Genomic DNA, 27,716 nt, shown 5'->3' with positions numbered 1-27,716 from the left:
TATATTTGGCGATGGACATTTTTTGTAGTCCTTCTATTAGTTAAGATTCTTTCTGTTCATGGGAAAGCTTAAAACTACATATAAATATTTTACAGCAGAACTTTAATAATAGTTAGAAGCTATGCTATTTGAAGATCAAGATCTCGTTTTGTAAACTAGAAAATCATTTGGATGTTTTGACATGGTTACACATTGATATCAAGTGAATGCCTACATCCCTAACCTTGATAAATTGGCATGACTTGTGATTACCACTATAATATCTTCCTTTCCATAATAATTAAGTGAAACAAATACGATATACTTGTTATATTCTAAGAAAACCATCTAGTGTTGGAAACAGATATATCACTAAATCCAACTAAATTTTCCAGTGTTGGGATCTTCATTGTGTGTAGTCCTTTAGAACTCTTGGATACCTTCAGGCAAACTTGGGGTGTCAATGTGTCATATTATCTTCAGAACCTCGATCATATAGTAAGTGTTTGACAAAGTACTATATATGACTGCATGCCACAGTGCATATTTCAGAACTCAGAAGGGTTCAGTTTTAGTTTATGAAATGTTTGCTGCTCAGGCTAGCTGGTTCATGAATTAGACCAAATGCAAATACACAAATTACCGTCTTGTGTTATCCTAACAGAAGTTGTTGTATATTTGACATTGTACAATAACTAAAAATTACGTTTATGACTCACGAGTGTAGTGAGTGATCAATTTTGGGATACTGTTGTGCAGGTCCATTGATGGCAAGTAAAACTAAATCAATGTGAGTTAATCTGCCTATTAATGGTAACATTTTACTAACACAGATTTTTTCAAATAAATGGGTATTAAATGTGTATGTGTGGGTAGTTAAGATTTGATTTGGAAACCTCACCTGTGAACTCTCAGATGCATTTATTCATTGTCTTATCACTGTCATGAATCATCAAACAGTAGCACTTGTGAATGTCGGTCAATAGTACTACTTACATATATTAAATATGATATGACTAGGTCACTACAACACTCAACCTTTATTAAATTTTTCCTTCGAAATGAACTTTTTTTTAATCTTGAATTATCAATTATGACTATAATACGTAGAGTATTAATTTTTCCTGACCTTAACTTAAAGATGACGAACACATAAAAATAAAAATAAAACATTTAATATATGCTTACTATTAAATTAAGAGGGATTTACTGATTTGGGTAGTGAATGAATAAATGTTCATGTGCACTGTGCAGTGTGCCTGCAGGAATATCCTTTTTCAGTTGCCAGTTGGCAAATTGCGTTGAATCAATTGCTCTGAACAACTTAATTAACACGATCCAGAGACAAAGACATGTCCAAGATTTGTTTCTTGTTCCTTGTTCACACTTCACATTACTATTATCAGTTATCACTATGCAAGTCTAATGCAATTAATTATTTATATATATATATATAGCCTACTTTGTCGTTTTCCTTTCTCCTAGAAACACATCAATGAAACTGGTTTAATCAACATTCAACAACAAGATAAAAGATAAGACTATACTTTTGATAAGACTATACTTTTGCTTTCCAAGTCTCTCCACTCAAACTTGGAGTACCTTCTTGCCACTTTCTTCAGCTTCAGCATCCATAGCCGTCCAAGAGGAACGTTTTCTATTAAAGTTCACATTCTGATTGTTCTTTGGCACCCAAATTCCCACAACAGTGATAATCCTGAGTAAAAGAAACAATTTTGGCACCAAGAGGAAAATGGGTTTGGATTTCATGGTTTTCATGTTGTTTGTCTTATGGTTTTGTTCGGTTCCTATGTGTGTCTTGGGGGAGAAACAATCTTTCCCACCACTGCAACAGAACCAGAAGCTTCAGTTTGGAGAAAATGGAGAATTCAAGATATTGCAGGTTGCAGACATGCACTATGCAGATGGCAAGACCACACTTTGCTTGGATGTGCTCACTTCCCAGAATGCTACTTGTTCTGACCTTAACACCACTGCTTTCATTCACAGGATGATTCTTGCTGAGAAGCCCGATCTTATTGTCTTCACTGGTATTCCATACTTGTCCTCTTTTTAGCTCCTTGTTTTCATTTCTTTCTGATTGCAACTTTTTGTTTACTGCCTTTAGGAAAAAAAATGAACTTTTTCCCTTCATTCTTTCATGTGTAAATGTTTCTCCTTTTTTGGTAACAATATTTGATATTTGACACCCCAGTAATTTGATATTATAGTCACTGTGAAGAATATGTCAACATGTTTTGTTACTAGGGAAACTAAAACATCTCTTAACAATCAATAATAAAGGGCATGTTGTTGTTCCAAATACTTGTTACTGGATGGAAATGAAATGAATTTGTGTTAGCACTATACTATTTTGGAGCCTGTAATTTCATTTAACTGTATTATTTGCAATTTTGCACATCTATGCAAGTTACCATCAGGGTTGTTAATGGTGGATAGCGTAGTAGCGTAGCGGTAAGCCCAAAAAACACTATTTTGAGTGCTATTGCGGCGCTATAGTGACAAATAGCAGTGAGTAGTGGAGTAGTAGTGAAACCCCAGGGCGCTACGCTATAGCGCTATGGTGCGCTATTAACAAGCCTGGTTACCATTACAAGTTTCTTAGATTCTTGATATATGAGATAACATTTTGTGCATATTTATTTTGTGGTGTGACAGGGGATAATATCTTTGGGTTTGATTCCTCGAATTCGGCTAAATCAATGGATGCTGCATTTGCTCCTGCAATTGCATCAAACATTCCTTGGGTAGCTGTTCTAGGCAACCATGACCAGGAAGGATCCCTCTCTAGGGAAGGTGTGATGAAACATATTGTTGGGATGAAAAACACTTTAGCTAAACTCAATCCTGCAGAAGCACACGTCATTGATGGTTTTGGGAACTATAACTTGGAGGTTGGAGGAGTTAAAGGCACTGATTTTGAAAATAAATCGGTGCTCAATCTGTACTTTCTAGATAGTGGAGATTATTCCAAAGTTCCTTCAATTCCTGGTTATGATTGGATCAAGCCATCCCAGCAACTTTGGTTCGAGAGAACTTCTGCAAAGCTTCAGGTACTGTCTCATCTGTTCCATTCTCTAATGTAGCTGTCTTGCACTTACAATAAATTTGATTCCTAATATCAGCTAAATACGTGTTTAGATCAGCGTTGTCATAATTGATTTTGGTAAAAGAGTAGAAAGTGAGGTGATTTATGTTTGGATACATTTATGTGAAAACTGATTTCTATAGAATAATATTGTGAAATCTAATTATAAAATCTCAAAATTGATTATGTCTACCACATAAGCTAATCTTTCTAGCTTCTTTGCAAAAATTGATTTTAAGATTAAAATCAATTCTTTAAATCGATTGTCTACAAGTGATTCTAGTCAATGAGATTTGATTCTAACGCTCCCCTATTTCTCTTTATTATTTGACATCTTCTTATGAATGGAAGTTTCTGTGGATCCTCACTAAACTTGTGGCTTATTTTTCAGTTCTTTCCATTTTTAATACTTGGATTGACCGATTGACTATTTTTAATTCTGCAGAAAGCATACATAAATGGACCAGTTCATCAGAAAAAACCTGCACCTGGTCTTGCATACTTCCACATCCCACTACCGGAATATGCTAGTTTTGACTCATCAAACTTCACAGGTCAGAAACTGGAACCAGATGGCGATGGAATTAGCTCTGCTTCTGTGAACTCTGGCTTCTTCACAACCTTGGTTGCAGCAGGAGATGTGAAGGCAGTTTTCACTGGCCATGATCACCTCAATGACTTCTGCGGGAAGCTAATGGGTATACAACTTTGTTATGCCGGGGGGTTCGGATACCATGCTTATGGAAAAGCTGGATGGCCTAGGAGAGCTAGAGTGGTGGTGGCTAGCTTGGAGAAGACAGACAAAGGCACCTGGGGAGATGTCAACTCAATAAAATCGTGGAAACGCCTCGATGATCAACATCTTACTGGAATTGATGGTGAAGTCCTATGGAGCAAGAGCTTTGGAGGTAATATATCCTGTAGTAATAGTTTAATACTTACAATACTCTTTTGCTTGTTCTTAAATTTTGTTGTACACTGAAAACAAAAGAATCTGTAGAATATAAGAGATGCATGTTGGTCACAAACAAAATCTGACAAGATAATGGTAAGTTAAAAAAATAATTGAAGAATAAATTTTGAAGAAAGAAACATTTGGGGTGGATATTTGCTAAGCATGATGATAACGAAAATCATAATGTTTTACGGGATGAAAAGACATAGAAGAATATTCTGTTGTAAAATAAAAGCTTTGGTGGAAATTCGGAAAACAATATTAAAAGTATAATCTTAAGTTAAAAGCATGTTAGTGAGGTAGAGCAAACTATACTTGGATCAAGTTGAATGTAAGAAGATATGTTGCATTTGTATTGTATCTCTTCCTTTTTGGATTCTGAAATATTTAAATTTGAAGGCCCTGGTGGTGCAGAGAGGGAAGAGAAGAACTAAATAACCGATTTGCACACAAGAGCAAAATCACAAGTGTGGTTTCAAGAGTGAAAGTTCATGAATTAAATAGGACATGTTGGGAAAGAAAGATTATGCCAAATGTAGGATAATAACTGAGCAATTGCTATATAGGATTGGAATTTCTTTTAAGGAAATCTTCCATGGAACTTTTTATATTCTGAGGAAACTTACAGATAATACACAAAAGAATAGAACTGACCTCCAATTTGGTTTGTATTAGAGTTCGCCTGCTCAAAGATCCAACATTAGTCCTAAATAACATCTCCCACTTCTTCCCTATCTATGGGAATGCCTCAACGTTCAATGTTATTTGAATGTTTTATGTCAGCTCTTATTTATTTTACATATGTCAGACACTAGCAATTGCATCTTGTTACATAATTCTTCTTTTTCTATTTCATGTTAACTCCTTGGATTCATTGTTTATTTTGGTTTTGATGACAGCAAACCCTGGCAAATAACGAAGTAACCTTCGCACTTGACAAATTGAAAGTACTGCAAACACTGGTATCCCCATGAAGGTTATTTATTTTGGAACTTGAAATGAGTTGGTTTACAGTAAATTTTTATTCATGGTATCAGATATTCTTTGATACACATATTATGTAATTTGATACTGCAATAGAAGGTAGCTTGTAAAAGAGTAAAAAGAAGGAAATGAAAGTTCATTAACAGTTGAAGTCAAAGTGATGGCATGCTGTGCAATTGCCATTATTCAAACAAGTACATGCTTTTGAGTTGGGAATGAATTAGGTGGTAATTGTTTATATTTGAGACCCAAATATTGTCAGAAGTTATTTAAATGACTAATATGGTCATACTTTGGGATAATTTTTTTTTTTCAAGGAACTAATGTGGTGATACTATTAAGAGTACTCATATATTTTCCCCTGAATTTTCTTCGTAAAATTATGAGTTGGACATCATGGACAAAGAGGAGAACACCGAGCAAAATGAAAATTTAACAGGTTATATAACAAGGCATCTAGTATCCCCTGCGCTAGTTACCATCAGATAATTATAGCATTCCTATCATCCATGCAAAAATGTGATTTCTCCCTGGATTTACATTTTCCAAACCATCTAAACTTAAATAGGTATTTGTACATTGAACAATCCATCTGTGCATGACATAGAAGAAGCCAGTTTACAACTTTTCATCAACATAAACACTCCTCCCTAAAAACATCAAACCCTTACAACATAGTAAAACAGGTTCAACATTGTTTCTCCAAGGCTTGCAATCTTAGAGTTGTTCCAACCCTTCTCACTTGGGAGTGAAAGCCTGAAGTTGCAATTGGAAAAGTCAGCACAAATAGCTCCATAATAATAAACAGAAGTCAAAGTATGCAATCATGAACTAGCACTTGCAGTTTAATAGAACTTACAGCAAAAACAGTGGCATGGCCAGGATCAGCAAGGTGGGCAAAGAGGTTGTCAATAGGACCAGTGCCAGTGTAAATGTGCTGGAACCAAGCACCCATCACAGCCAACATGGCTAGTCTCCCATTCTTGATCTCCTTTGTTCTCAACTCCTTGAGCTTCTGAGGAGAACCACTTCCCCAACCAAGTGGGTCAAACCAAAGCCCACCTGGGTACCCAACATCTGTTCCTGTGAGCTTGTTGTTGGGGAAGATAGGGTCAGTGTTGACAGAGCCTGGCTTGAGGATGTCAGCCCACCTTCTACCCTCAGCCCAGCCAATGAAAATGAGCTCAACTATGAAGAGGGTGGTGGTGTCTGTGAAATACTCCTGCTCTCCAGCAGTGTACCATGAAGGGGTGTTCAGGATACCAATCTTTGTTAGAAATTCTGGGATGAAAATGCCAGCAGCACCCAACATTGCCCATCTGCAGTGGACAAGCTCTGCTTGGACATTCCATCTCAGGCTCTCCGGATCAGATGCTGTTGAATCAAAACACCACTTTTATGGTTAATTAATTGAACTCTCACTAAGGAAACTTCAGAATCAATTCTGAATAGTGTAAAATCAACTCTGGATGACAAAAAAGATGTTTGGGAGAGTTGATTTTGAGGCTAGAAGCTAGAAAGAGTAGCTTCTGCGTCGAAAATACCCAATTCTGAGATTTTACAATTAGATTTCACAACATTACTCTACAAAAACCATTTTTTTTATAAATGATTCCAAACATAGATCACTTCATTTTAACTCCCTACTATAGTACCATACGCAATTTTACTAGAATCAATTTTGTCCATAATTAGTTCTGCTAACGTAAGTACTATACTGTTGTCCCCGAAAGATAGCTCAAGTGGTAAGAGTTAGAGACACAACGGATGGGTGGGATGAAGGGTGAAAGATCCAGGGTTTGACCCTGAGGAGGACTAATTTACTAACATTACTTACAACTAACATTTGCCTATAAAAAAAATTACTATACTAGAAGTGATTCAGTGGCAACAAATTTGAATACTGATAGCTTAGTTACTTACAAAGACCAAGAGGATCAAACCCAAAATCTCCTGGGAGACTGCCATCAAGCCATGGAGGAGGGGTGCTTCCTGGGAACCACAGAGGCCTATCAGGTTCAGCTGCTGCACACACTGTAGTGGTGGATCTTGCCCCAACTGGTGCTGTAAAGGTGTTCACCTTCAGCTTCCTTCCACTAAGGAAAGCTTTTGTAGTTCCCAAGGGTGATCCATTCTTCTGGGAGCTGCATGATGCAAGTTCATTGTTTATTTTGTTAAAATTTTGCTTAGTACTGGCTTGTATTTCAATGAATGATTAAATCAAGGTTCACATAAGTATACATTAACTCAAGGTTCACACTTCACACCATTTTAACTAGGCCAATACATGAAACTTTGACATTGTTTACATCAATGGTACGTAAATACAAGCACATGGTGTGCACATAGAAACTTGCCTTGGGGTAGAGATTGCAAGAGTTGCAATGGCAGAGGAAGCACACGCTGAAGCCATGAAAGGCCTTCACCTCGAGAGACAGTAATACGGTGTGGCTTAGTGAGTTTTTTTGCTGATGTGTGTTTGTGATCGAATGATGAATGGGAAAGAGAATGCGATTTTGTTAATGTATACAAGGTTCTTATCTTAAAGGATAGGAGTGTGAATTAGATGTTTGATGGAGAGTTGCCATGTGGCATGCAGAATCTTAGAGGATAGGTTTGCCTGAAAAAATCAGAATCTGGTGGTTCACATAGACACCAAGTGTTTGTGGCTTCCATCCTTCGCCCTAGTGGCACCACAAATAGTAAAAAAGATTCTTGTGTGTTAATTCATAATTGCCACAACCACAACAATGCAATGAGCCATTTTGTGGGAACTATTGATCTTAGCAGCTGCAAATTCTTCTCTAACAAAACTGTAGTATAAACTAAGTTCAAAACTTCAAATAGTGTTCACATCTACCTAAACCCAGTCCAAAACCTGATTTTCTTTCATTTCTAATGACTTATTAACTTTATTGCACCCTCTTAAAGTTAACAAGTAATAACTCAAGTATAAAAGTCTCACATAGAAATGATTAGCAAAGTGATAGCATTTTATAAGCGAGAGAACTAATATTCCCAATGCCTTATTAGTTTTGGTGAATAATGTGGTGTCTAATTCACTTGTTATTTGTTATTGTTAGTCTAATGTGAAGATCTTTCAGAGTTTTATGCCTCTTACGGCCCAACGCTTATATGATAACATGAAAATGATTGACCTTTTCTTTTTCCTTTTATTTATAAAGTATTTCTAGTGCTTGTTGAGGGCAATTAAGAATTTAAGATGACAATTAAATTTGAACATGCAGTATTTACCTAGATTCGCCTTGGATGGATTTAGAGTCTATATAATTTATTGCTAGAAAACTAGAAAGTATGAAAAACGAAAAACATGACTATTATTGTTGTTGCAAGTGGATTGAGGGATTTGTGGGAGTGAGGGGTTGTTATTCGCCAGGTTTGAGTTTGAAATTAAAGAAGAGAGTAGTCATCATTATTTATTTCAACAAATGAGATGAGCTAAATAACCAACCCTAAATATCAACCATCCTCCCAAAAAACAAAGTAGAGGGAGGTAGGGAGAGAGAGAGGTGATATGTTGCGGTGATGACATTTTGGTAGGGATGAAGGGGATTTCAGTTTGGCTTCCCCATGTAAGCTCCTCGCTCTCCATGAAGGAGGCATATCTGGATATAATGGTGGTTGAGTTCCGGCAACGAAGGCGACATACACGGTGAAGGGGTAGTAGAGGCTGCCCGTGACCAAGTGAGATAGTTCAGTTGGCAACACATACTGAGTGTCTTGGAAGAACTCTTGAGTTTGATCACCCACACAATAGACTATGGGGGAGGGATGAAGAGTCTTAATTGTGGCTAAATCTCGAATCTGACGACATCCAAAGCAGTGACGAATCCATAAATTTTTTGTTGTAAGGGCAAAACACACATGAAAATTTAGAATGTTAAAGATATAATAATAATACTATTAAAAATTTGAATTCATATCATAATTGTTTTCTACAAACTTTTATATTTTGAAGTATAGTTCTCTAGAAGCTATTACTAGGATGATAACATGAAATTCTTGACCTTAAACTATGATTATTATGAAGTTTTTATGAAACAAATTTTATAAAACATTTTTTCATTGACGAACCCAAAATTTTATCAAGTACTTAAGATTGAGAAGAAAATTATTGCCCTAATATTGATTTTCTTGAGAAACTTTTCAATTGCAAAAATAACATAACTGTAATTAGTTTCATACTCCTAAAAATATTAATTTAATGGAATAAGGAATAGAATAACTCTTATAATATTTTTTATTAACTCATATAATTGTAAGTTTTGTTATGCTGCAACTAATTTATTTTTAAAAATTAGTCATGATGAATGGTGATATATAAATGGTGATATATATAGACATCCACCATCTATAAATTAACCTCACACAACTATTGAGTGTTGAATGAAAGAAGAAAAATGGTTGGGGATTTGGAGTTGGGTTTATCTTGTGAGCCATGATATAACCATTCGACAAAAGAAATGAGAATGAAAGAATGGTGTAATATCTGATGGACATCACTCAAGATTCAAGAAACACTAAATAAAAAAATACCCAATTTTTGGACAAATGTTTCACCTTTAAGCAACGTGGGACATAAGTGAGTACAATTTTTATAAAATGGATGATCAAAAACCATACTTTTATTACTCAAATTTAGTGAGAGAATTTTTTATCAAAAGAGTCATAAAAAACCACATAATTTTACTACTCAATTTTTTTTCTAATGTATTTTTCCAAATTCAAGTGAGGGCACTTGCCCTCATACTCCCCTACTTGCTTATGTCCTTGATCCAAAGGGTGATCGAGTACCAGATGTCTATACAAAAAAAACTACTTTAATATTATAATAAATGAGAGATAAAATAAAAGACAGTAATTTTAATTAGGGTAACCAAACACAAATTAGCTTAAATCCTAATTTTTTTTATAATTTAAGAGTTATACAAATATGAACCGTTGGATTTATCCAACATTCACAAAGCTTGGTGCTGAAGGCTGTGTAGGGTTTAATTCCGGGAGAGGTTCCGCTTCCAAAAGCCCTACTCAGCCGAACCGCCATTCTTCTTCAACCCTTTTCTCCTGATTCGAAAAACCCTAATCTCGCTCCAATGGGGGGAAAGAGGAAGAAGAACGATGATTCAATCATGGACGACGGGGATGAAGGTTCGAGAAAGAGAACCAAATCAAAGGAACCAAAGCAGAAGGACCAGGTGCTTCCTTCCATGATCAAGAACAAGGAGAAGAGATCGGAGTTGCACGCCAAGCTCAAGCGCCAGAAGAAGCTCGACAAGCGCGCTAAGGCTCAGGCTCGAGATGCTGATGTCAAGCGAGCTCTCGAGCTCGGTGAGGAGGTTAATCTCATTCTCCTTATCGTAATCTGAATAATTTTGAATGGTTCCTTGTTGTTTCGTTTGGTGATTTGTGATTGATTTTGTGTTTTATTGTGTTGTTGATTGTTGCAGCCGCCGGAGAAGAAGGTCCCTCGTACCATTGAGAACACTAGGGAATTGGATGAGACCATTTGCAAGCCTGATGACGAAGAGGTTTATTGTTTTTCAACTTTAATTATGCACTAAATATTGTTGGAAAATAGTACTAGGTTTCTGTTGTTGGTTAAGATTGTATTTCAATGTTCTGAATTGTGATTGCAGAATATGAGTTAGTTACCGGTGCAATGATTAACATCCTTAGTTTAAGGTTGTATATTAAGAAAAACTATGCATCCGATGGAATCACATATGAGGCTAGTTCTACATTTATACCAATCAATGTGCTAATAATCTAATGGCAAAGAAGGGGAATGTGTACAAACTATGGAATTTGCTAACAAAATGAATGTTATTTGTGTGTGTGGATTACTAGTTCTTAATGAGGGACTTCTGTTTAGTACTTTTAATTCGCTGGCAGTGTTGCTTCTAATTGATTTTTTCTATTACTGATATTGATTGACTAATGAAGTCTTTTTGTTTACAGTTGTTTGCTGGAAATGATGCTGATGAATTCAGTTCAGTTTTGAATAAAAAACAAACTCCCAAGATATTAATCACCACTTGCCGCTTCAACTCTACAGTATGTTTCCTATATGGCATGCCATTGTTTGTAATCTCAAGTTTGTCTTAAGCACATTTGAAGCACAGACCCTTTCCTAGTTAGTTTGCTTTCTGCAATTTTTTTTGGCACTCTTAGGAGTAGAATTGAGTCAGGAAATTGTGTCTTCTTTATTATACTAAAATGTTTCCATCTTTTGATTGAAACATGACTTGATCAGAGGGGACCTGCTTTTATATCAGAACTGCTTACGGTTATACCAAATTCACAATATTTGAAGAGAGGAACCTATGATTTAAAAAAGGTAATGGGTGTCCTTTCGCCATGTGAGTGAAAAGCATGCAGTTTAATTTGCTTGAACTTTTCTTTCTAATTTGCATCTTGGGCTGCAGATTGTAGAATATGCAAAGAAAAAGGACTTCACTTCTCTTCTAGTTGTTCACACCAATCGCAGGGAACCAGGTTGGTGGAGTCTTCCATGAAAATCCTATGTAGATTTTTTCAGATATTTTCATGCCTTTGGCTTTAGATTTTACTATTTCAGGCATGACTTCCATATAAGTTTTTAATTATTTTCCCTTATGAATTGCAGATGCACTCTTAGTCATTGGCTTACCTGATGGACCTACTGCTCATTTCAAACTCTCAAAGCTTGTTTTACGCAAGGATATTAAGGTTTGATGTTTTATATTAATAATTAGTTTATTATGATAAAAGTAATAATATAGAAGTATATCAGGTTTTCTGTTGATGTTGGTTTGGAGTAATCTGCATAATTTGCAGGAGAAAAGCAAAATAATTGCACTTATTTTGAGTCAAGTGGTGCACACCATTGGAAAACCACTTAAAATAACTTCTGCTTTTAAAAAAATCTCTCAAAACGAAATCACTTTTTCATACAAACTTATCATCACTTTTATTTTAAGCAGACACAAACAGGTGTTCTGTGTTAATGAAAAGAAAAGATTTGATTTTTTTGTTGCATGCATTTTGTGTCCCTTTGCAGAATCATGGAAAACCAACCAGTCACTTGCCTGAGCTTGTGATGAATAACTTCACAACACGTCTAGGGCACCGAATTGGAAGGTAACCTTTTTCTATTGTTCTGTGTTCCATTTGTTGTTAAACATTTATGGTGTTACTTATAATGTTTTATCTGAACATTTTGTCATATGCAGATGCTAGGTCTGTTTGAAATAGTCTTGTACTGCATGCCAATTATTACTTTTTAGGCTTAAATATGTTTTTGGCCCCTCTTAAATGTTTTTTTTGGAATACACCCTTATTTTGAAAATAATTGGGAGGTTTAAGCCCCTGCCGTCAATGTCCGTCAAAAACTGATGACGTGGCTAACAGAAGGACTAAAACCTAAGTCCCATTACATTTTTTATTAATAAAATATAATTAAATATTTTTCAAAATAGGGGTGCATTCCCAAAAAAAATATTCGCAGGGGCCTTAACCGAAGTACCCCTATTTTAGTGGGACCCAAAACATATTTAAGCCTACTTTTTATATAAGTTATTATAAAAAGAGATAAAAATGAATCTTAAGGCTATTTCCTAATTTGCTAACATTGCTTTTCATTGTCAAATATCTCTTTTGGTTCCTAGTGTTTCTATGTAATGAGGGGGTTTGTATAATAAGCCTATCACTTAGCGCTCCTTATTTATTGGTTTCTTTTCTAATAGATTGATACAGTCACTTTTCCCACAAGATCCTGAATTTAAAGGTCGGCGTGTTGTCACCTTCCACAACCAGAGAGACTTCATATTCTTCCGGCACCATCGGTATGTATCCATAGTCTTACATGGTATTGTGTTGTCATTTGTTTCTTAGTATTAGTGATTTTCGTTTCCTTATATTATATTATGTTCAACCATGTACATAAGGTACATTTTTGAAACCAAAGAAGTTAAAAAGACTGAAAAGGACAAGGATGGGAAGAGTAAGAAAGTTCCTGAGCAGGAAACTAATGTCCGTCTTCAGGTTGGTTTCAGCTCTTTTATTAGCTTTTCTTATAACCATTTCAAAACTTAATGGCTGTTACTACTGAATGTAATTCTTGTATCATATTTTAGTTGCTTTTTAGTTTTTATGCTTTCCACATTTCTTTATTGCTTTTTCTTGCGTTCCTGAATATAAGATTTAATAGGAGAATGGTACCCGAGTAGTGTCTCATACTAGTTAATAGATAATAGACCTGACCTGATGGTTCAGATAATTGTCTTCCGTGATTTAGGGTAATATTTATCCGATGGTGATATTGAAGAGAGGTTTTGTGAAGATTAAGTAATAGTTTTTTACATGAGAAATTTGTTATTAAATATTCATTACTCATATCTAGTGAGTTAACTAAAAATATGAACATGGAATTAAGGGGCTGTTTGTTTTAACTTAAGTCTAGTATAATTAAGTTTGCTAGAATTAAGTTTAAGAAAATGAATTTGTGTTTGGAAATGATATTTAAAACAGTAGAAGTTTAAAAAAATGATAGTTGTTTGGACTTAGGATAGTAAGATAGAATTACTTTTGAGGCGTAATAAACTAATAATAGATATATCATGTGGGTCTCACACTTAGATTGAATTCTTCTTCTGTTTAACGTAAGTCAAGTCTTGTCAAGTAATTTTTCCAGCGGAAAAAGCTATTAAAAAAATTGATTTTAACATCCAAATGTTATTATTTCTCAACTGGAACTATTAAAAAAACAGTCTCGAAATGTTTCCTGCATGAGAAAATAGGGATGCTTTCATTAAAGATGGATCTGCTCTCAATTTGCATTTGTTTTACATTTACCTTCACTATGATCAATTGTTTCTATTGTTGACAAGGTTTTTTATTCTTCTAACTGATTCGTTCAAGTTTTATATTAGTTGTATTTGTTCACTTTTGGTAAAACTTGCATCTGCAATAAAATTCCCTTTAAATTTGCAGGAATGTGGTCCTCGTTTCACATTGAAGTTGATTAGCCTGCAGCATGGAACATTTGACACTAAAGGTGGAGAATATGAGTGGGTTCACAAGGTATTTTACATGTTAACCAGTCCTATATTGTTTCGATACTTTGCTGACTTTGTAAAGCATTTCTCCTGTATTGTTGCTAACTGTCCTTTATTTTTCTCCTTTAGCCGGAAATGGACACCAGCAGGAGGAGGTTTTTCCTATGACCTTGTTTGGGAACATTGCATTTTGGAAGTCATTTTTGCTGGAATAGGTTTTACCTGGTGAAGAGGGTGGGTTATCTTGAAATCGTTGGAATCTTTCAACTTGTTTTTACGTAATGCTATGTATTTATTTCTCAACTTTTATTTCGGGGCTGAAGACCCATCATCTCTGTATACCAGTGATCAATTTTGACTTCATATTCATAGGTGGATAGGGAAAGATAGTATGCATCTACAATGTCAGTTCTCTATATTATCTATGTTTTAGGTTGCATTTCTTGAACATTGATGTGCTGAGGCTATGGAACTCATTAGATTATGCAGGCGTTATGTGTCTCTTACCTAGAGTGTTTAACTCCTTATTGACCAAAAAGAAAAAAGGGTTTATAATTCTACATGAGAGCCTTGAGTATTGGATCGTTAATTATCAAAGGTGCTAAAATTCCTCCACTGACTTGACAAACTCTATCAAGGCTGTTTTCAACTAGAGTCAACAATGGGGCGGGCACCGCCCTTGACCTTTTAGCTAGGGAAATTATAGGCTAAGCATGGCCAGTTCTCGATAGTCTGGCTAAGAAAGCTTTTTTATTAATCATTTCTCCCTCTAGAATATAATAGTTAAACAATTCACAAAACTTATCTGGAATGATATTTGATATAGTAAGATAATTAACAAAATAAGATAATTTTTCTTTCTCACTCTTCCTTTCACATTATATCCTATATCAAATTTTACATTTGGTATATCCATTTGTTTAACACTGTCTTGTAGACCCCCTCAACTCCTATAGGCTTCTTTCCTTACGGAAGAATAGCTAATTGACATGTATTATTTTTATCAATTGCTTAAATTTCTTCATTCATTAATTTAATATAATGATAATCATTAGTTGCTTCTTAAGCAACAACTAAGACATAATAAGTAACATCTTCGTCCTATAATCAGATCAATGTCTCATGATATGATATTACAATAAGCAGGAAGATGTGCTTTTTCAAGATGTGTTTTTTCTTGTGGATATACAAAGTGGTGCTTTAGTGCCAGTGGCTCATTATCTTTATCATCTAGCTACATTTATTCATTTATAGTCACTAAGACGAGTAATAACCAACAATGTATGTCTAGTGGTAGACAAATTATATCTTCATTAGTATGAGAATACAGGTCTGAACCTTGGAAAATCAGTTTTTGGGAGGACTGCCACAATTTCTCAAACAAATTTATATCTGCAAACGACTGGGAAAAAGTTGCTGGTAGGAGCTACAACTTTTCCTTTTCAGAACAATCCCTTCTTCCTATACTATTTTCATCAAAATAAACATCTCCATTAGTGATTACCTTTCGGGTTTTTTGGATTTCACAGTTTCTTCAGCATACCCAACAAAGTTACAATTCTAGCCCCGTCTTCAAGTTTTTCCTTTATTTTTCTTGAACATGTGCATAAGCAAAGTTCGGACTTTTACCCACTTCAATCTTCTTGTGGAGTTTCATGCTGAGGTAAAAAAGGAACGACAAGTGAAGGTGGTGAGGATAGTCAGTGACAGAGGAGAAGTCACTGTAGCATTGTGTGGGTTGGAGGCTTAGAGCTGGGAGTTGGGTTTGGGGCCTCCCCTATGGGGCTGCGCGCCCCACCCTTTTTTTTTAAACCCAAAAGTGCCCTACGGAAAGGTACTTTCCGTATTCAATTTAACTGAATACGGAAAGGTACTTTCCGTATTATATTTTGATGACTACGGAAAGGTATTTTCCGTATTTAACTCTGACAGGATTCCCCCTTTTTCCACCATTACTCCTCCCTCACCAACCTTCACCAACCCCTCACCAGCCCCCCTGAACCTCCTCAATGCCTCCAGACCACCCTCTCTCTCACCCTCTCCTACCTCACTTTCATTCCCAAGCTCTCCACCACCATCCACTCCTTCATTTCCCAAGCTCTCCACCACTACAACAAGTGTTGTAGTAGAGGTAAGTCTATGTGTTTATTTGTTGTTATTTTGTAGGATTAAGTAGTGGAAGTAGTTAGATTAAGTAGTTTAAGTAGTTAGATTAAGTAGTTTAAGTAGTTAGAAGGATGGGTTTTTGAATTCTGAGTCGTGATATAATACGGATTGTTATTTTCCGTATTGAATATGGAAAGGTACTTTCCGTATTCAGTATGGAAAGTAACAATCCGTATTCGGTATGGAAAGTATATTTTCGTATTGAGTATGGAATGTAACTTTCCGTATTCTCTTCCAGGGATGACAGATTCATTTTTCTTTGGTGAGTCACAATTGATTGAAGCTGGATTTCACAATGGTCAACCTGAAGAGGCCACTACAGAGGTGCCACCACCAGCATTTGTGCCCCCGTGTATAAGTATAGATGTCTCGCATTTATTTGCAACTGATCAGGTATTCTTTGAACATATTTTTGCATTGTTTTGAGAGTGTAATATATCAATTCTTATTATGTCTTGATCACCCTTGTAATCAATTCTTATTATTATAACAGATTTTCCCTACCCGTGATGATCTTATCAATTGGGTTCATGGAATTGCGATTGAAAATGGATATGTTACGTTGATCACAAAGTCAGATTATGGTGAGAATGGAAGCAGAAAAGCTTATGTCATGTTGGGGTGCGAGAAGCATGGTAAATATGTTCCTTATAGAGACCCTGACCTTGTTGAAGGGACGAGATCACAAAAGACAGGTTGTCCTTTTAGACTAAAAGGACGACCTAGGAAAAATGGCATAGATAGAGATTGGCGGCTAAAGGTGATGGAAGGTATACACAACCATGAACCAGCTAGGTCACTACTTGGGCACAATTTTGTTGGTCGTCTAAAACCCGGAGAGAAGGAGCAAGTGGGAAAAATGACAAGGAGTTGGGTTCCACCGAGAAAGATGTTGTTGACTTTGAAGGAAAACAATCCTTCAAACTTGACTACCATATCTCAGATTTATGGTGTTTGCAAGAGGTTAAGAAAATCCCTCCGCGGGGGATTGACAGAAATGCAACACTTGTTGAAGAAGTTGGACGGTGACAAGTATGTCCACTTTGAAAGACATGAGCCTGGATCGGAAGTCATTAGGGATGTATTTTGGGCTCATCCAAATGCTATCAAACTGTTCAACACATTTCCATATGTAGTGATTATGGATTGCACATACAAGACAAACAAATATGCAATTCCCTTGCTTGAGATTGTTGGACTGACTTCCACAGATAAGACATACTCCATAGCCTTTTGCTACATTGTTAATGAGGGCACAGATGACTACGTTTGGGCACTGGAGTGTATGAAGTCTCTATTAGCTGATCAAGCCATGTTGCCTAAGGTGATTGTTACTGACAGGGATCTTGCCTTATTGAGTGCTGCTAAGCAAAGCCTTCCTAACACTACACATTTATTATGCTTGTGGCACATCAACAAGTGTGTTTTGGCAAAGTGCAAACTCTATGTTGGCACAGATGATTTTGCTGAGTTGGTTATGATGAAGTGGGCAGAGGTGGTGGATGCTGCAACAGTTGAAGAATTTGAAGTGAAATGGATGCAATTGTTTAATATGTGCAAGGCAAAATACAGCAACTTTACCTCCTATTGTTCTACTACATGGTTGGTTCACAAGGAGAAATTCGCCAAGGCATGGACAAATCATGTGATGCACTTTGGAACAACAACAAGTAACAGGTAAAAAAATTACATGAGCTTAATTTATGCGTTGTTTGTTCATTTGATAGATTGTTGTTAATAAGATATATATTTGTTGTTTGCAGGGCTGAGGGTGCACATGCCAGTTTGAAGAAGATGTTACGGGATTGCAAGGGTGACCTGGCCACTTCATGGGATGCGTCGCATAGTTTGACATGTAATCGACATACTGAAATATTAGCATCGTTTGAGCGCAGTATTCATGTTCCCATTTTACACAAATATTAGAGGATTTGTGTCAAACAAATGCCTGCAGCTCATTGACGATGAACATATAAGAATGAAGTCCTACGGCGGATGCGATTGCTTGTTGAGAGAGACTCATGGACTACCTTGCGGTTGTGAACTTGCAGGTCACCGGTCAACCACTCTCTTGTTAATTAATTCTATTTGTTATTGAAAGTGACACTTTTGTGAACTTGCAGGTTATGAAAGAATTCCATATGAGTCAATTCATCCATTCTGGAAGAGACTGAGTTGGGAGCATGTACCTGAACCTGTTGCAGATACTACCAGCAACCATATTTGCGGCATGAACCATGGAGATATGCAACCAGAAGTTGAGGCATTGACACATTATTTCAGTTCTTTGGATACTGGAGGGCAGAGTATGGTAAGGAGGAAGCTTCAAGCGATCTATTGTCCTGAAAGCAGTTCACTTTGTACTCCTGCGGTTAAGATAAGGTCCAAGCGCACTCTTAAGGCGAATGAGAAAATACCACCTAAGAATAAAGCAATAGGATCCTTGACTCGTGATCTTTCAGGTTTTGAACATGTTGATAGGGAGATCAGAGAGGCAAAGAAGGTTTCACAACCACCAAAGAAGAAGAAGCGTGTGAAGAAGTCTGATACAAGCTATTTCATGGGTCATTTTCCAGCCTTTTTCCACCCATATATACAAACAGTTCAGAATGTTGAAGATGATGGTAACTGTGGCTATAGAGCCGTTGCTGCATTACTCGGACTACCATCAGGTGAGGAAAGTTGGTCATGGGTTAGGGCAGTGTTGATAGAAGAACTTGAACGACACAGAGGGTTGTATGATGAAATGTGGTCCAGACATGTGGTTAATGCCTTACATTCCCGACTCACTCTTCCTCCTGGTGATCCGGCTTCCGAGGATAAATGGATGCAACTGCCAGAGATGGGATACCTTGTAGCAACCAGGTTCCAAGTGGTTTTCATATCCATCTCCTCTACGGGTTGTTGGTCATACCTTCCACTAAGAGGAGAAGGTCCACCGGATGTACATCCTGTTATAGCTGTTGGTCATGTGATTAATCACTTTGTACAGGTATTTTTTGATTGAGTACACTAATATCCAATTGGTGAATTGATTTGTTGTATTTGCAAGTTATCTAATTTTATTGTTATTCTCTATAATGTAGCTCCATCTAACTCTGGACATTCTATGCCGCCAATTGCTCTCCAGTGGGAACGGTATGTTGATCCTACATCAGTAAGCTGGTGCGCCCCATATGGTACACGTTTAGGAAGATTCACATCAGAATACGAAGCTTGGCTTGTTACTTTTGGTGTTCTTCTTATTCACCAAAGCTATGTAGACATCACCTCAGATTGACACCACACTTTTGTGTGATATTCATTTGTAAACGCTCTGTAATATTAATCTGATGGGCCTTGCCTTTATGACGTTCATTTGTTGCTTTTAATAATATTAATTTGATGGTCATTGTTATATTGATGGGCCTTATTATTTTGAATCAGCATCAGGGATAATTAACATAGACAACCACTCTGTCATCAGAGTTCTGTCATTTTCATCCACCCCATCATCAGAGTCCTGTCATTTCCAACCACCCCATCATCAGAGTCCTGTCATTTCCAACCACCCCATCATCAGAGTCTTGTCATTTTCATCCACTAAATGACGAACTTGAAACCTGACATTTCTATCTACCACCAACCAACCCCAACCACACTTGTATTATCCACCAAACACCATAAATCTTTTGACCATTCTGCTATAAATCTCTCTGGGTTCTTTATTCTTCTTCATCCTTTTCTTCATGTCTTGCTTTCGAAGATAAAAAAAAACAATGGAACAAGACTGGGATGCATTAGTCCGCCGTTGCAAACGTCAAGGCAGCACTTCTAGCAGCTCTCGTCCTCTCATTCATGGGCCAGCTGGCGCCGTCCAGGCTGCCATGTATGGGCGTAGATCCAACCCTAACACACTACTCATTCCGACCCAAGAATTTGTGAGGCGTGCGCTCGAAGACAGATCAACCGAAACCGATCCTGATTTCAATTCAAATGCTTGGCTTACAGCCCTGCAATTGGTGGAATCTGCCACTCCGCTGGGCACAATCACAACGAATGTTGAGAGAGTAGAGAGTGTTGTTGCTGTTATTAAATCATGCACTCCCAATGGTTTCGGAGATGCCAAAGTTACCCTCAAGGTATTTGCTCGCTTTTGTCCAGCTTCTTTAACCGTCAATTTGTTGTCTCATTTTCTCTCACGATTGCATTGATTTAGGACCCTACGGGCACCGTTGACGCTAGCGTCCATCGCAAGGCCTTCACTGACGGGGAATTTAGGAATATCATAACTGTTGGATCTGTTCTTGTTCTCCAAAAGGTCTATTACCTTAAACATTAATCTTGCTTCCTTTGAACAAGTACGCATTAATCTTTTAAATTTGCAATTTACTTGCAGGTTGCTGTGTTTGCACCGAGTAAATCTGTTCGTTATCTGAATATAACGTTGCCCAACATAGTCAAAGTATTTCCACAGGATAGCGGACCCCACGACTTCATCGATATCACTGAGGATTAATTTTGTTTTCGTGTTGCTTCTGAATAATTTCGTGTACCCTTTAAACTGTTTGCCATGAATTATTTATGTTACTTATCCTGCCTTTGATTATTTACGGTGTAGTTATACGGGTTTTTTTCAATACAAGAGTCGGCATATAATGAGTGAAAATAGAAAGCATGATTAATATAAAGAGAGTCCTAATACAAAGAGTCACATGTCATAATATAAAAATACAAAAAAAATATACAAATATACAGTCAATCACTCGCCCCGACCCCTACCGGCCCCTCTACGACCTCTAGGTCCACGGGCTCTGCCTCCACGGCCTCTGCCTCCACGCGCACCCTCTGCAGGAGCACCCTCTCCACGGGCTCTGCCTCCACGCGCTCTGTCTCCACGACCTCTGCCTCCTGCAGCTCTAGCTCCTCGGACAGCAGCAAAGGCTACCCCCTGGGTACCAATGAAGGCATTGGATCTAATAAGATCCAGCGCCCTCTCAGTGAGGGATCGGGAATGCGTGCCCTCTGCAGGAGCATCTGGCACCTCGAGTGACTGCTCCAACAAGTCCACGGCCCGACGCATAACAGTCTGCAAAAATAATGTAGATACATTAGATACAAATAAAATATCATGAACAAAAAATCACAATTGAATGGAAAATAAAATTCAAACTTACCACTGCACTGAACTCCTCCCTCCTATCATCAGGGATGATGAACCGATGGGACACAGCGCTGTACCACCTCATGTAATCCTCCACAGCTTCTCCCGGATATGTAGCGGGGATCCCCTGAGGGCGGAGGTGCGGCGCAAACTCAGCAAAGGCAGCATCTGCGGTCTCAGCAAGGGACCCAGACGTCTGGATCTCAGAGGGGTGTCGAGGGACATCCTTATGAAGCCAAACTGGCGTAGAACCCTCTCTGGTAGATGCCGTCGAACAAGACGGCCAAATGGCGACCGGATGTAGCCAGAATACATGGCCCTCGGATCCCGTGGTCGATGAGCCCGATGGTCCTCAAATGGGGTCCATATAACGTCATCCACCGTCAGCTCATCGAGCATGACTCGCCTCTCATCAAGGCCTGCATGCCCGACCCGGGACATAGCCCACCGCCGCGCCCTAGGCTGGTCCTGCGAGTACTCCGGATCCGCCCTACGGATAATGACGCGGTCAGAAAGGTACTCGTAGACCCATCCTAGCAGGAGCGAGCTAAAACCTCCCATCTGGGCCGTCCCCCTCCTGGACGCTCGACTAAGCTGGTCGTATAGCGTAGCGAGCGCAATCGCGCCCCACGCGTACTCGCACACTCGACCAAGATCCTCCAACATCCCTATCCAGTAGACGGTCGTATGGTAGCCTCCGCTCTTGCTAGCAAAGAGCGTGGCGCCTAGCTGGTTCACCAGCCAAATCCGTGCAGCGTCCTCATATCGGTGCTCTACAATGAAGTGAATTAAGTTAATAGTTTATAACAATACAATAATAATAGATACAAAGACAATACAATAATAATTAAGACATACCCGCCAACGCAACCTCATACCGGGTCTGCAAGACCCCAAAGCGAATAGTCTGGGACCTATTCGTATCAAACTCAGCCTCATAAATACCAACAGGTCCTCCCATCAACTGAGCATAGAGCGCTGCACACTCGTCCCTCTCCCCCCTCCCAGGCGTATAGAACCTCGACCCCATGGGGAGATGGAGAAGAGCCGACACGTCGTCCAAGGTGATAGTCATCTCCCCGAACGGCATGTGGAAGCTACTAGTCTCCTCATGCCATCGCTCCACAAGGGCCAAAATAAGGCCTGCATCTGTCACCGGGTAGCTGCAATATGGTAGCTGATGAAGACCCGTCTGCTCAATCAACTCTCGAACCCGCCTGTGACTGTCTGAATCACCATCACAAGCAAGGTTCCAAACCTTCCCCCCAGCTGTGGCCACCTTCAACTGTCGACGGTCCACATACCGCTCGTCTGTGCGTAGGAGTGCATGCCACGCCCAGGGAGCCTTGTGATCAGCATAATGGGTGAGGAGCGATAGCTCAACAGGCCCCCCCGGAAACGGCGGCAACCTCTGGATCAGGTCCTCCTCGCCACCCTGTGCCCCCTGCTCCCCCTGCTCTGGCGGCAGGACATCAGCATCAACAGTAGGCGGAGGAATACTATCCTCGTCAGATCCTCCCATGCCGGATGAGGCCTCGCCTGATGACTCCTCGCCGGAAGACTCCTCGCCTGAGGACTCCTCGCCTGAGGACTCCTCGCCTGATGACTCAACCATGGGAGAGGGCGGAGAAACAACTGTAGGTATCTCAACCGTGGGAGACGGCGGATAATCAACCAGAGGAACCTCAATCATGGGAGACGGCGGAGAAACAACTGGAGCTGAAGCCTCCACCGCCTGAGAGGTTGCAGCATGATCGCCGCGCCGGCTAGAAGCATGTAACCGCCGGTGTCTATCCTCAGTAGCCCCGACATCCTCACTAGAAGCATGAGACCTCTTTCTGTTCTTCATTCTCACTATATATTCAGAGCAAACATTCACTATATATACCATTTCAGCCATAGACAGAAACATGATGCAAGCAAATGGAAAATTCCTAGAATTTTATAAGTACATAGATGATAATCGGATCTTCTGTGGATTATGCATGCTTGGATCAACTTTTATTTTCCTAATAATCAATTATGGCATCTAGAAACTACTCACAAATGCTTTGGAAACCTTCTATAATTGATTCTGAACCCAGAATCAATTATAAGTGTTGGGTTTGGTTCTGAGATGAATACGGAAAACGTTTTTCCGTATTCAATACGGAAAACCATGTTCCATACTGAATACGGAAAACCATTTTCCATATTCAATACGGAAACCTGTGATCCGTATTTACCCAGAAACGCCATTAACGACAATGAGCTATCGGCCCTAAACCCAAACCACATTCAAGACATTTCAGCCAACAATACCTCTACACAAGCAACAATCGACTACCCTAGGGTTCAATGATTAACATAATTTCAAGTTAAATGGGGAAAATCCAAAAATCCTTACCTCTAGGTTTCAATTCTGAGAATGGGGTTGTGAAGAGCTTTGATGGAGATGATGGAACCTTTCAAGTACACGGTTCAAGCAAGGGGAGCGACAGAGATCGAAGGTTGAAGAGGGGAGAAGAGCTTGGCAAAATACGGAATGAAGTTTGAAATGGGTTTGAATAAACCCTTGCCGGTTTACATACTAATATAATACGGATATAAGACTTCCGTATTGAATACGGAAATGTTTCTTCCGTATTCTATTAAAGGGGGGCGTTCCAGTAATTTCCCCACTTTAAGTGGGGCGGGGAGCCCCATAGGGGGGGCCCCAAACCCAACTCCCCTTAGAGCTTGGTCATGATACTGGTGGTGGATGATAGAGGTGAAGTTGATGGTAGAGAAGGTGATGGGGGTATTCCAGTCAATTAACAATTAAATATCAACATTTTAGTAAATTTATATTTTAATATTAATTAAAATTTAGAAAATATTATATCTAACACACTAAGGGTAATTGCAGGTGAAGGGCCAAAGTTCGAACCACGAGGAAAGATAATTTGTACTAATTTACTAACAACTAATATTTATCTATTAAAAAAAAGGGTTAAAAACTATAACCGTCCCTGAACTTTGAGCGAGATTTGAAAACCGTCCCTCGCCGGAAAATTATCTGAAAACCATCCTCAGACTTTCAAAAACAAATTGGACCCGTCCCTCCGACCACCATAGCTCCGGCGAGCTGCTTATGTGGCCTTCCACGTCAGTTAATGAGCCTATGTGTAATTTTTTTATTATTTAAAATTAAAAAAAATCATAATTATTTTATTTAACCCAATTATCCTAAATTAACCATAAATCCCCAAATTAACCCTAAACCCCCTTTGAACCCAGAAATCTTGCAAGGTTCCATCTTTGAACATTCTACATTGAACATTGCTCTTGAAACAGAGTAAAACAGAGAAGGAAAACACTGCATCAGATTCTGGGGTGGGGTTGGAGAGGGAAGAGAACAAGAAACCACCGCCACCACCCCCAACCTCACGCACCACCACGCCCACCCACCACCACGGCACAAACCCATCACCCCCAACCTCACCAACCCAGAAACCCACCCACCACCAGAGCAAAAATCGACCACCCTCACTCCCAGCACCCTCAACCTCACCACGGCACAAACCCACCACCCCCAACCTCACCTACCCAGAAACCCATACCCACCGCACCCACCCACCACCCCCAACCTCACCAACCCAGAAACCCATACCCACCACCAGAGCATAAACCGACCACCCTTACTCCCACCACCCTCACCCCCATCGAACAACCCCCACCACCAGGAAACTCAAACCCAACCCCACAGATCTATCAAGCAAACCAGAAAAAAAAAGAGAAGAAGAAGAAACTAACACAGCAACATCAACATGCAAATGGAAAATTAAAGTTTAATCATTTAGATCTGGCCGTTTGGGAAAGGATTTAGGGTTCGATTTGTTTGGGAAGGAATTTAAGGTTTGATTCAGAAGATGAAATGGGATTTAGGGTTTTTTTTCTGGAAGGGAATGAAAAGGGGGTGAGGAGAGCAGCAAGAAGAAGAAGAAGAAGAAGAAGAAGAAGAAGAAGAAGAAGAAGAAGAAGAAGAAGAAGTGGTGTGGTGGTACGGTGGTGGCCGGGAAAAAGAGAGATTAGGATGGTGGTGAGGAAGAAGGAAGAAGAAGGAAGAGGGAGAGAGAGAGAGAGAGCTGAGGAAGAAGATGAAGAAATCATAAAAAAAGATTTAATTTTTAATTTCGAAATTTTAATTTTTTAAATGAATAGGAAATGAGTAGTTTTAAATAGGAATTTTTAATTAGATTAATTCCTAATTAATTTTTTTTTTAATTTTAAATAATAAAAAAATTACACATAGGCTCATTAACTGACGTGGAAGGCCACATAAGCAGCTCGCCGGAGCTATGGTGGTCGGAGGGACGGGTCCAATTTGTTTTTGAAAGTCTGAGGATGGTTTTCAGATAATTTTCCGGCGAGGGACGGTTTTCAAATCTCGCTCAAAGTTCAGGGACGGTTATAGTTTTTAACCCTAAAAAAAACACTACATTTTTTTTACAGAAAAAATAGCTGCCTACGGTTAGGTCCACACGGATAGCAGGATTATTATCAGCAAAAACTATGTTCCACTTAGGACAAAAAAATGAAAACAATGTTCCTCAGACACATTGTTTCAGACTTCAGAGATCTGTTTGGAACTTCCTCTTAAAAAAAAAGAGATTTGTTTGGAACAACTATACTAGATAGTAGATAGAAGATACTAGTAGATATGGATTGGGTTGAGCTTATTAATGAGTGAGACATGATGGGTGGAAACGCGGAGTTTATACTTAATCATCTGGCTACAGAAGAGCTCCATACAAAATCTTGAAGATGACACCAATCTTTGGATTCATTCACTTAACAACAATGAATCTAAACAACTCTGGATAATTCGTACCATGCCACGTACTGCACTCGTTATTCACTTATTCATTGTTATTACGCAAATTCCACTAATTAAAATATGGCTCTAATCAAAGCAAATTAGATTCACATAATCTACATGGGCCTATGTGAATTTCATTTAATAAAAAAAAATTGTTAATATTACTATTTTCTTAACACTTTGATTGTTGCTCTATTTCTCTGTATTGTTTAAACTCTCTTATAAATACTTGTATAAACGCTTATGTTATCAGAAATTAGAATTCATGAGTTTGACATCAGGTCAAAAAGTGAGAATGAACTTTATATGTATAAAAGTTATCATTATAATATTTTTAATCAATGTAAAACTTGTTAAACTATTGCATCAACGCCCAGATAAGCTATACTCTATTAGGCGAAATCTACTATTAGCTTTTAAGTAAACGTGATTCGGGGAGAATTCGAACGGGAAACGAAACATTCCATTAATTGATTAATGTGTTCTTCACGCAAGTAGTTGGGATATTATTGCAGTTGTATATATGTGGAGGTGGATTTAAAATCAAAAGAGGGGACACCGACATGTACAATTTGTATTCCATTCTGAACTTGGCCAGGCCTAGCATTACGCGTCCAATTAGAAGAGGGAGACTTTGGTTTAGGGTATATACTATACACAATTTATATAAATCATAAATAATACACAAGTCAACATACAAGTTACATGGACAAGGTTGGTCCGGTATATTTTCCTTTAAATAATGATAATAAAGCCGCATGATTAGAGAGGGGTGGATTAAATAACTATTTGACTAGTGTATTTAGCCGATTAAATAACTATTTGACTAAGATTTATTTAGTATTTTTAATAGCAAAATGTTATATACAAATAAAGGCACAATATTAAAAAATATTGTAAGGTACCGACATTAAGGAGTCACAATCTACGTCGTAGATTGAACAATAATCTCAACCACGAAATATAAATTATGTTAAGGATTGAAAAACCCTGAAAAAATCCATGAAACACCAAACAAAACTCAACCACCAAATCTCACAAGCGCGAACGCATGCTTCAAGCCAGAAAAACAAAATCCCAGAAACGAACCACCACCAACCATTGGGAAATGCCTTCATTCAGCAACTAAAGGAGATAACAAGTTCAACTAGGAAGAGATTCTATTGAGTCGCAACAGAGCCACCACAGATTGAGACTCGAAGCACCCCCCAACACCAATGTGTTCACCTCTACGGAAGTAACTGACAATGTCGAATTGGGGAACCGAATTAAGAATCTCCCAAAATGTGGGGGGTTAATAATTATAATAGTAAATATACAAAATATTTGTGGAGCTGAATTAAAAATCAATAAAACATTCTATGTAAAATTCATATAGTTGATAAAGAAACAAAAATTCTTGAAAGGGTTGTGATCTCTGCCAGCCCTCCTTAAATACGCCCATGCCCACTGCTGAGCTAGGTTGAGCCATGTTGACTCACGAG

General features: G+C 38.4%; 5 protein-coding genes across 5 annotated transcripts; 3 read left to right on the top strand and 2 right to left on the bottom strand.

Annotated features, from left to right (window-relative positions):
• Nucleotides 1-1,501: 1,501 nt before the first annotated feature.
• On the top strand, nucleotides 1,502-5,783 carry LOC130746370 (probable inactive purple acid phosphatase 29). Its single transcript, XM_057598979.1, has 4 exons — nucleotides 1,502-2,030; nucleotides 2,659-3,053; nucleotides 3,534-3,996; nucleotides 4,943-5,783. Exons 1-4 carry the CDS (start codon nucleotides 1,733-1,735, stop codon nucleotides 4,957-4,959), a joined length of 1,173 nt encoding a protein of 390 aa, XP_057454962.1. The 5' UTR covers nucleotides 1,502-1,732; the 3' UTR covers nucleotides 4,960-5,783.
• On the bottom strand, nucleotides 5,583-7,544 carry LOC130746371 (chlorophyll a-b binding protein 7, chloroplastic). Its single transcript, XM_057598980.1, has 4 exons — nucleotides 7,385-7,544; nucleotides 6,951-7,171; nucleotides 5,887-6,401; nucleotides 5,583-5,783 (listed from the first exon to the last, which is right to left on the bottom strand). The coding sequence occupies exons 1-4, from the start codon at nucleotides 7,438-7,440 to the stop codon at nucleotides 5,766-5,768; spliced, it is 810 nt and encodes a 269-aa protein (XP_057454963.1). The 5' UTR covers nucleotides 7,441-7,544; the 3' UTR covers nucleotides 5,583-5,765.
• A 2,459-nt stretch (nucleotides 7,545-10,003) lies between these two features.
• On the top strand, nucleotides 10,004-14,589 carry LOC130746369 (uncharacterized). The gene is made up of 11 exons (XM_057598978.1): nucleotides 10,004-10,384; nucleotides 10,496-10,576; nucleotides 11,007-11,102; nucleotides 11,302-11,385; nucleotides 11,474-11,543; nucleotides 11,674-11,756; nucleotides 12,088-12,167; nucleotides 12,773-12,871; nucleotides 12,974-13,070; nucleotides 14,019-14,108; nucleotides 14,213-14,589. Exons 1-11 carry the CDS (start codon nucleotides 10,142-10,144, stop codon nucleotides 14,249-14,251), a joined length of 1,062 nt encoding a protein of 353 aa, XP_057454961.1. The 5' UTR covers nucleotides 10,004-10,141; the 3' UTR covers nucleotides 14,252-14,589.
• Nucleotides 14,590-16,527: 1,938 nt separating this feature from the next.
• Nucleotides 16,528-20,481, top strand: LOC130746367 (protein FAR-RED IMPAIRED RESPONSE 1-like). Its single transcript, XM_057598977.1, has 5 exons — nucleotides 16,528-16,642; nucleotides 16,743-17,926; nucleotides 18,013-18,300; nucleotides 18,373-19,241; nucleotides 19,336-20,481. The coding sequence occupies exons 2-3, from the start codon at nucleotides 16,863-16,865 to the stop codon at nucleotides 18,173-18,175; spliced, it is 1,227 nt and encodes a 408-aa protein (XP_057454960.1). The 5' UTR covers nucleotides 16,528-16,642; nucleotides 16,743-16,862; the 3' UTR covers nucleotides 18,176-18,300; nucleotides 18,373-19,241; nucleotides 19,336-20,481.
• Nucleotides 20,482-20,884: 403 nt separating this feature from the next.
• LOC130746366 (uncharacterized) lies at nucleotides 20,885-21,614 on the bottom strand. Its single transcript, XM_057598976.1, has 2 exons — nucleotides 21,406-21,614; nucleotides 20,885-21,317 (listed from the first exon to the last, which is right to left on the bottom strand). The coding sequence occupies exons 1-2, from the start codon at nucleotides 21,475-21,477 to the stop codon at nucleotides 20,991-20,993; spliced, it is 399 nt and encodes a 132-aa protein (XP_057454959.1). The 5' UTR covers nucleotides 21,478-21,614; the 3' UTR covers nucleotides 20,885-20,990.
• Nucleotides 21,615-27,716: the final 6,102 nt, after the last annotated feature.

The sequence above is a fragment of the Lotus japonicus genome, chromosome 3 (assembly GCF_012489685.1).
Source record: "Lotus japonicus ecotype B-129 chromosome 3, LjGifu_v1.2".
In the NCBI taxonomy this organism is placed as follows: Eukaryota; Viridiplantae; Streptophyta; class Magnoliopsida; order Fabales; family Fabaceae; genus Lotus; species Lotus japonicus.
Note: the sequence above shows the minus strand (reverse complement) of the source record. Positions and strands in the feature narration are given on the sequence as shown.

Coding starts and splice junctions, on each gene's coding strand:
- LOC130746370 (XM_057598979.1), top strand. CDS start 1,733: ATGGGTTTGGATTTCATGGTTTTCATGTTGTTTGTCTTATGGTTTTGT. Junction 2,031..2,658: donor CGATCTTATTGTCTTCACTG/GTATTCCATACT, acceptor GTGGTGTGACAG/GGGATAATATCTTTGGGTTT. Junction 3,054..3,533: donor GAACTTCTGCAAAGCTTCAG/GTACTGTCTCAT, acceptor TTAATTCTGCAG/AAAGCATACATAAATGGACC.
- LOC130746371 (XM_057598980.1), bottom strand. CDS start 7,440: ATGGCTTCAGCGTGTGCTTCCTCTGCCATTGCAACTCTTGCAATCTCT. Junction 7,172..7,384: donor CTTGCAATCTCTACCCCAAG/GCAAGTTTCTAT, acceptor TGCATCATGCAG/CTCCCAGAAGAATGGATCAC. Junction 6,402..6,950: donor GTTTGATCCTCTTGGTCTTT/GTAAGTAACTAA, acceptor TTGATTCAACAG/CATCTGATCCGGAGAGCCTG.
- LOC130746369 (XM_057598978.1), top strand. CDS start 10,142: ATGGGGGGAAAGAGGAAGAAGAACGATGATTCAATCATGGACGACGGG. Junction 11,386..11,473: donor GAACCTATGATTTAAAAAAG/GTAATGGGTGTC, acceptor CTTGGGCTGCAG/ATTGTAGAATATGCAAAGAA. Junction 12,872..12,973: donor ATATTCTTCCGGCACCATCG/GTATGTATCCAT, acceptor CATGTACATAAG/GTACATTTTTGAAACCAAAG.
- LOC130746367 (XM_057598977.1), top strand. CDS start 16,863: ATGTTGGGGTGCGAGAAGCATGGTAAATATGTTCCTTATAGAGACCCT. Junction 17,927..18,012: donor GGAACAACAACAAGTAACAG/GTAAAAAAATTA, acceptor TGTTGTTTGCAG/GGCTGAGGGTGCACATGCCA.
- LOC130746366 (XM_057598976.1), bottom strand. CDS start 21,477: ATGAGGTGGTACAGCGCTGTGTCCCATCGGTTCATCATCCCTGATGAT. Junction 21,318..21,405: donor GGGAGGAGTTCAGTGCAGTG/GTAAGTTTGAAT, acceptor TTATTTTTGCAG/ACTGTTATGCGTCGGGCCGT.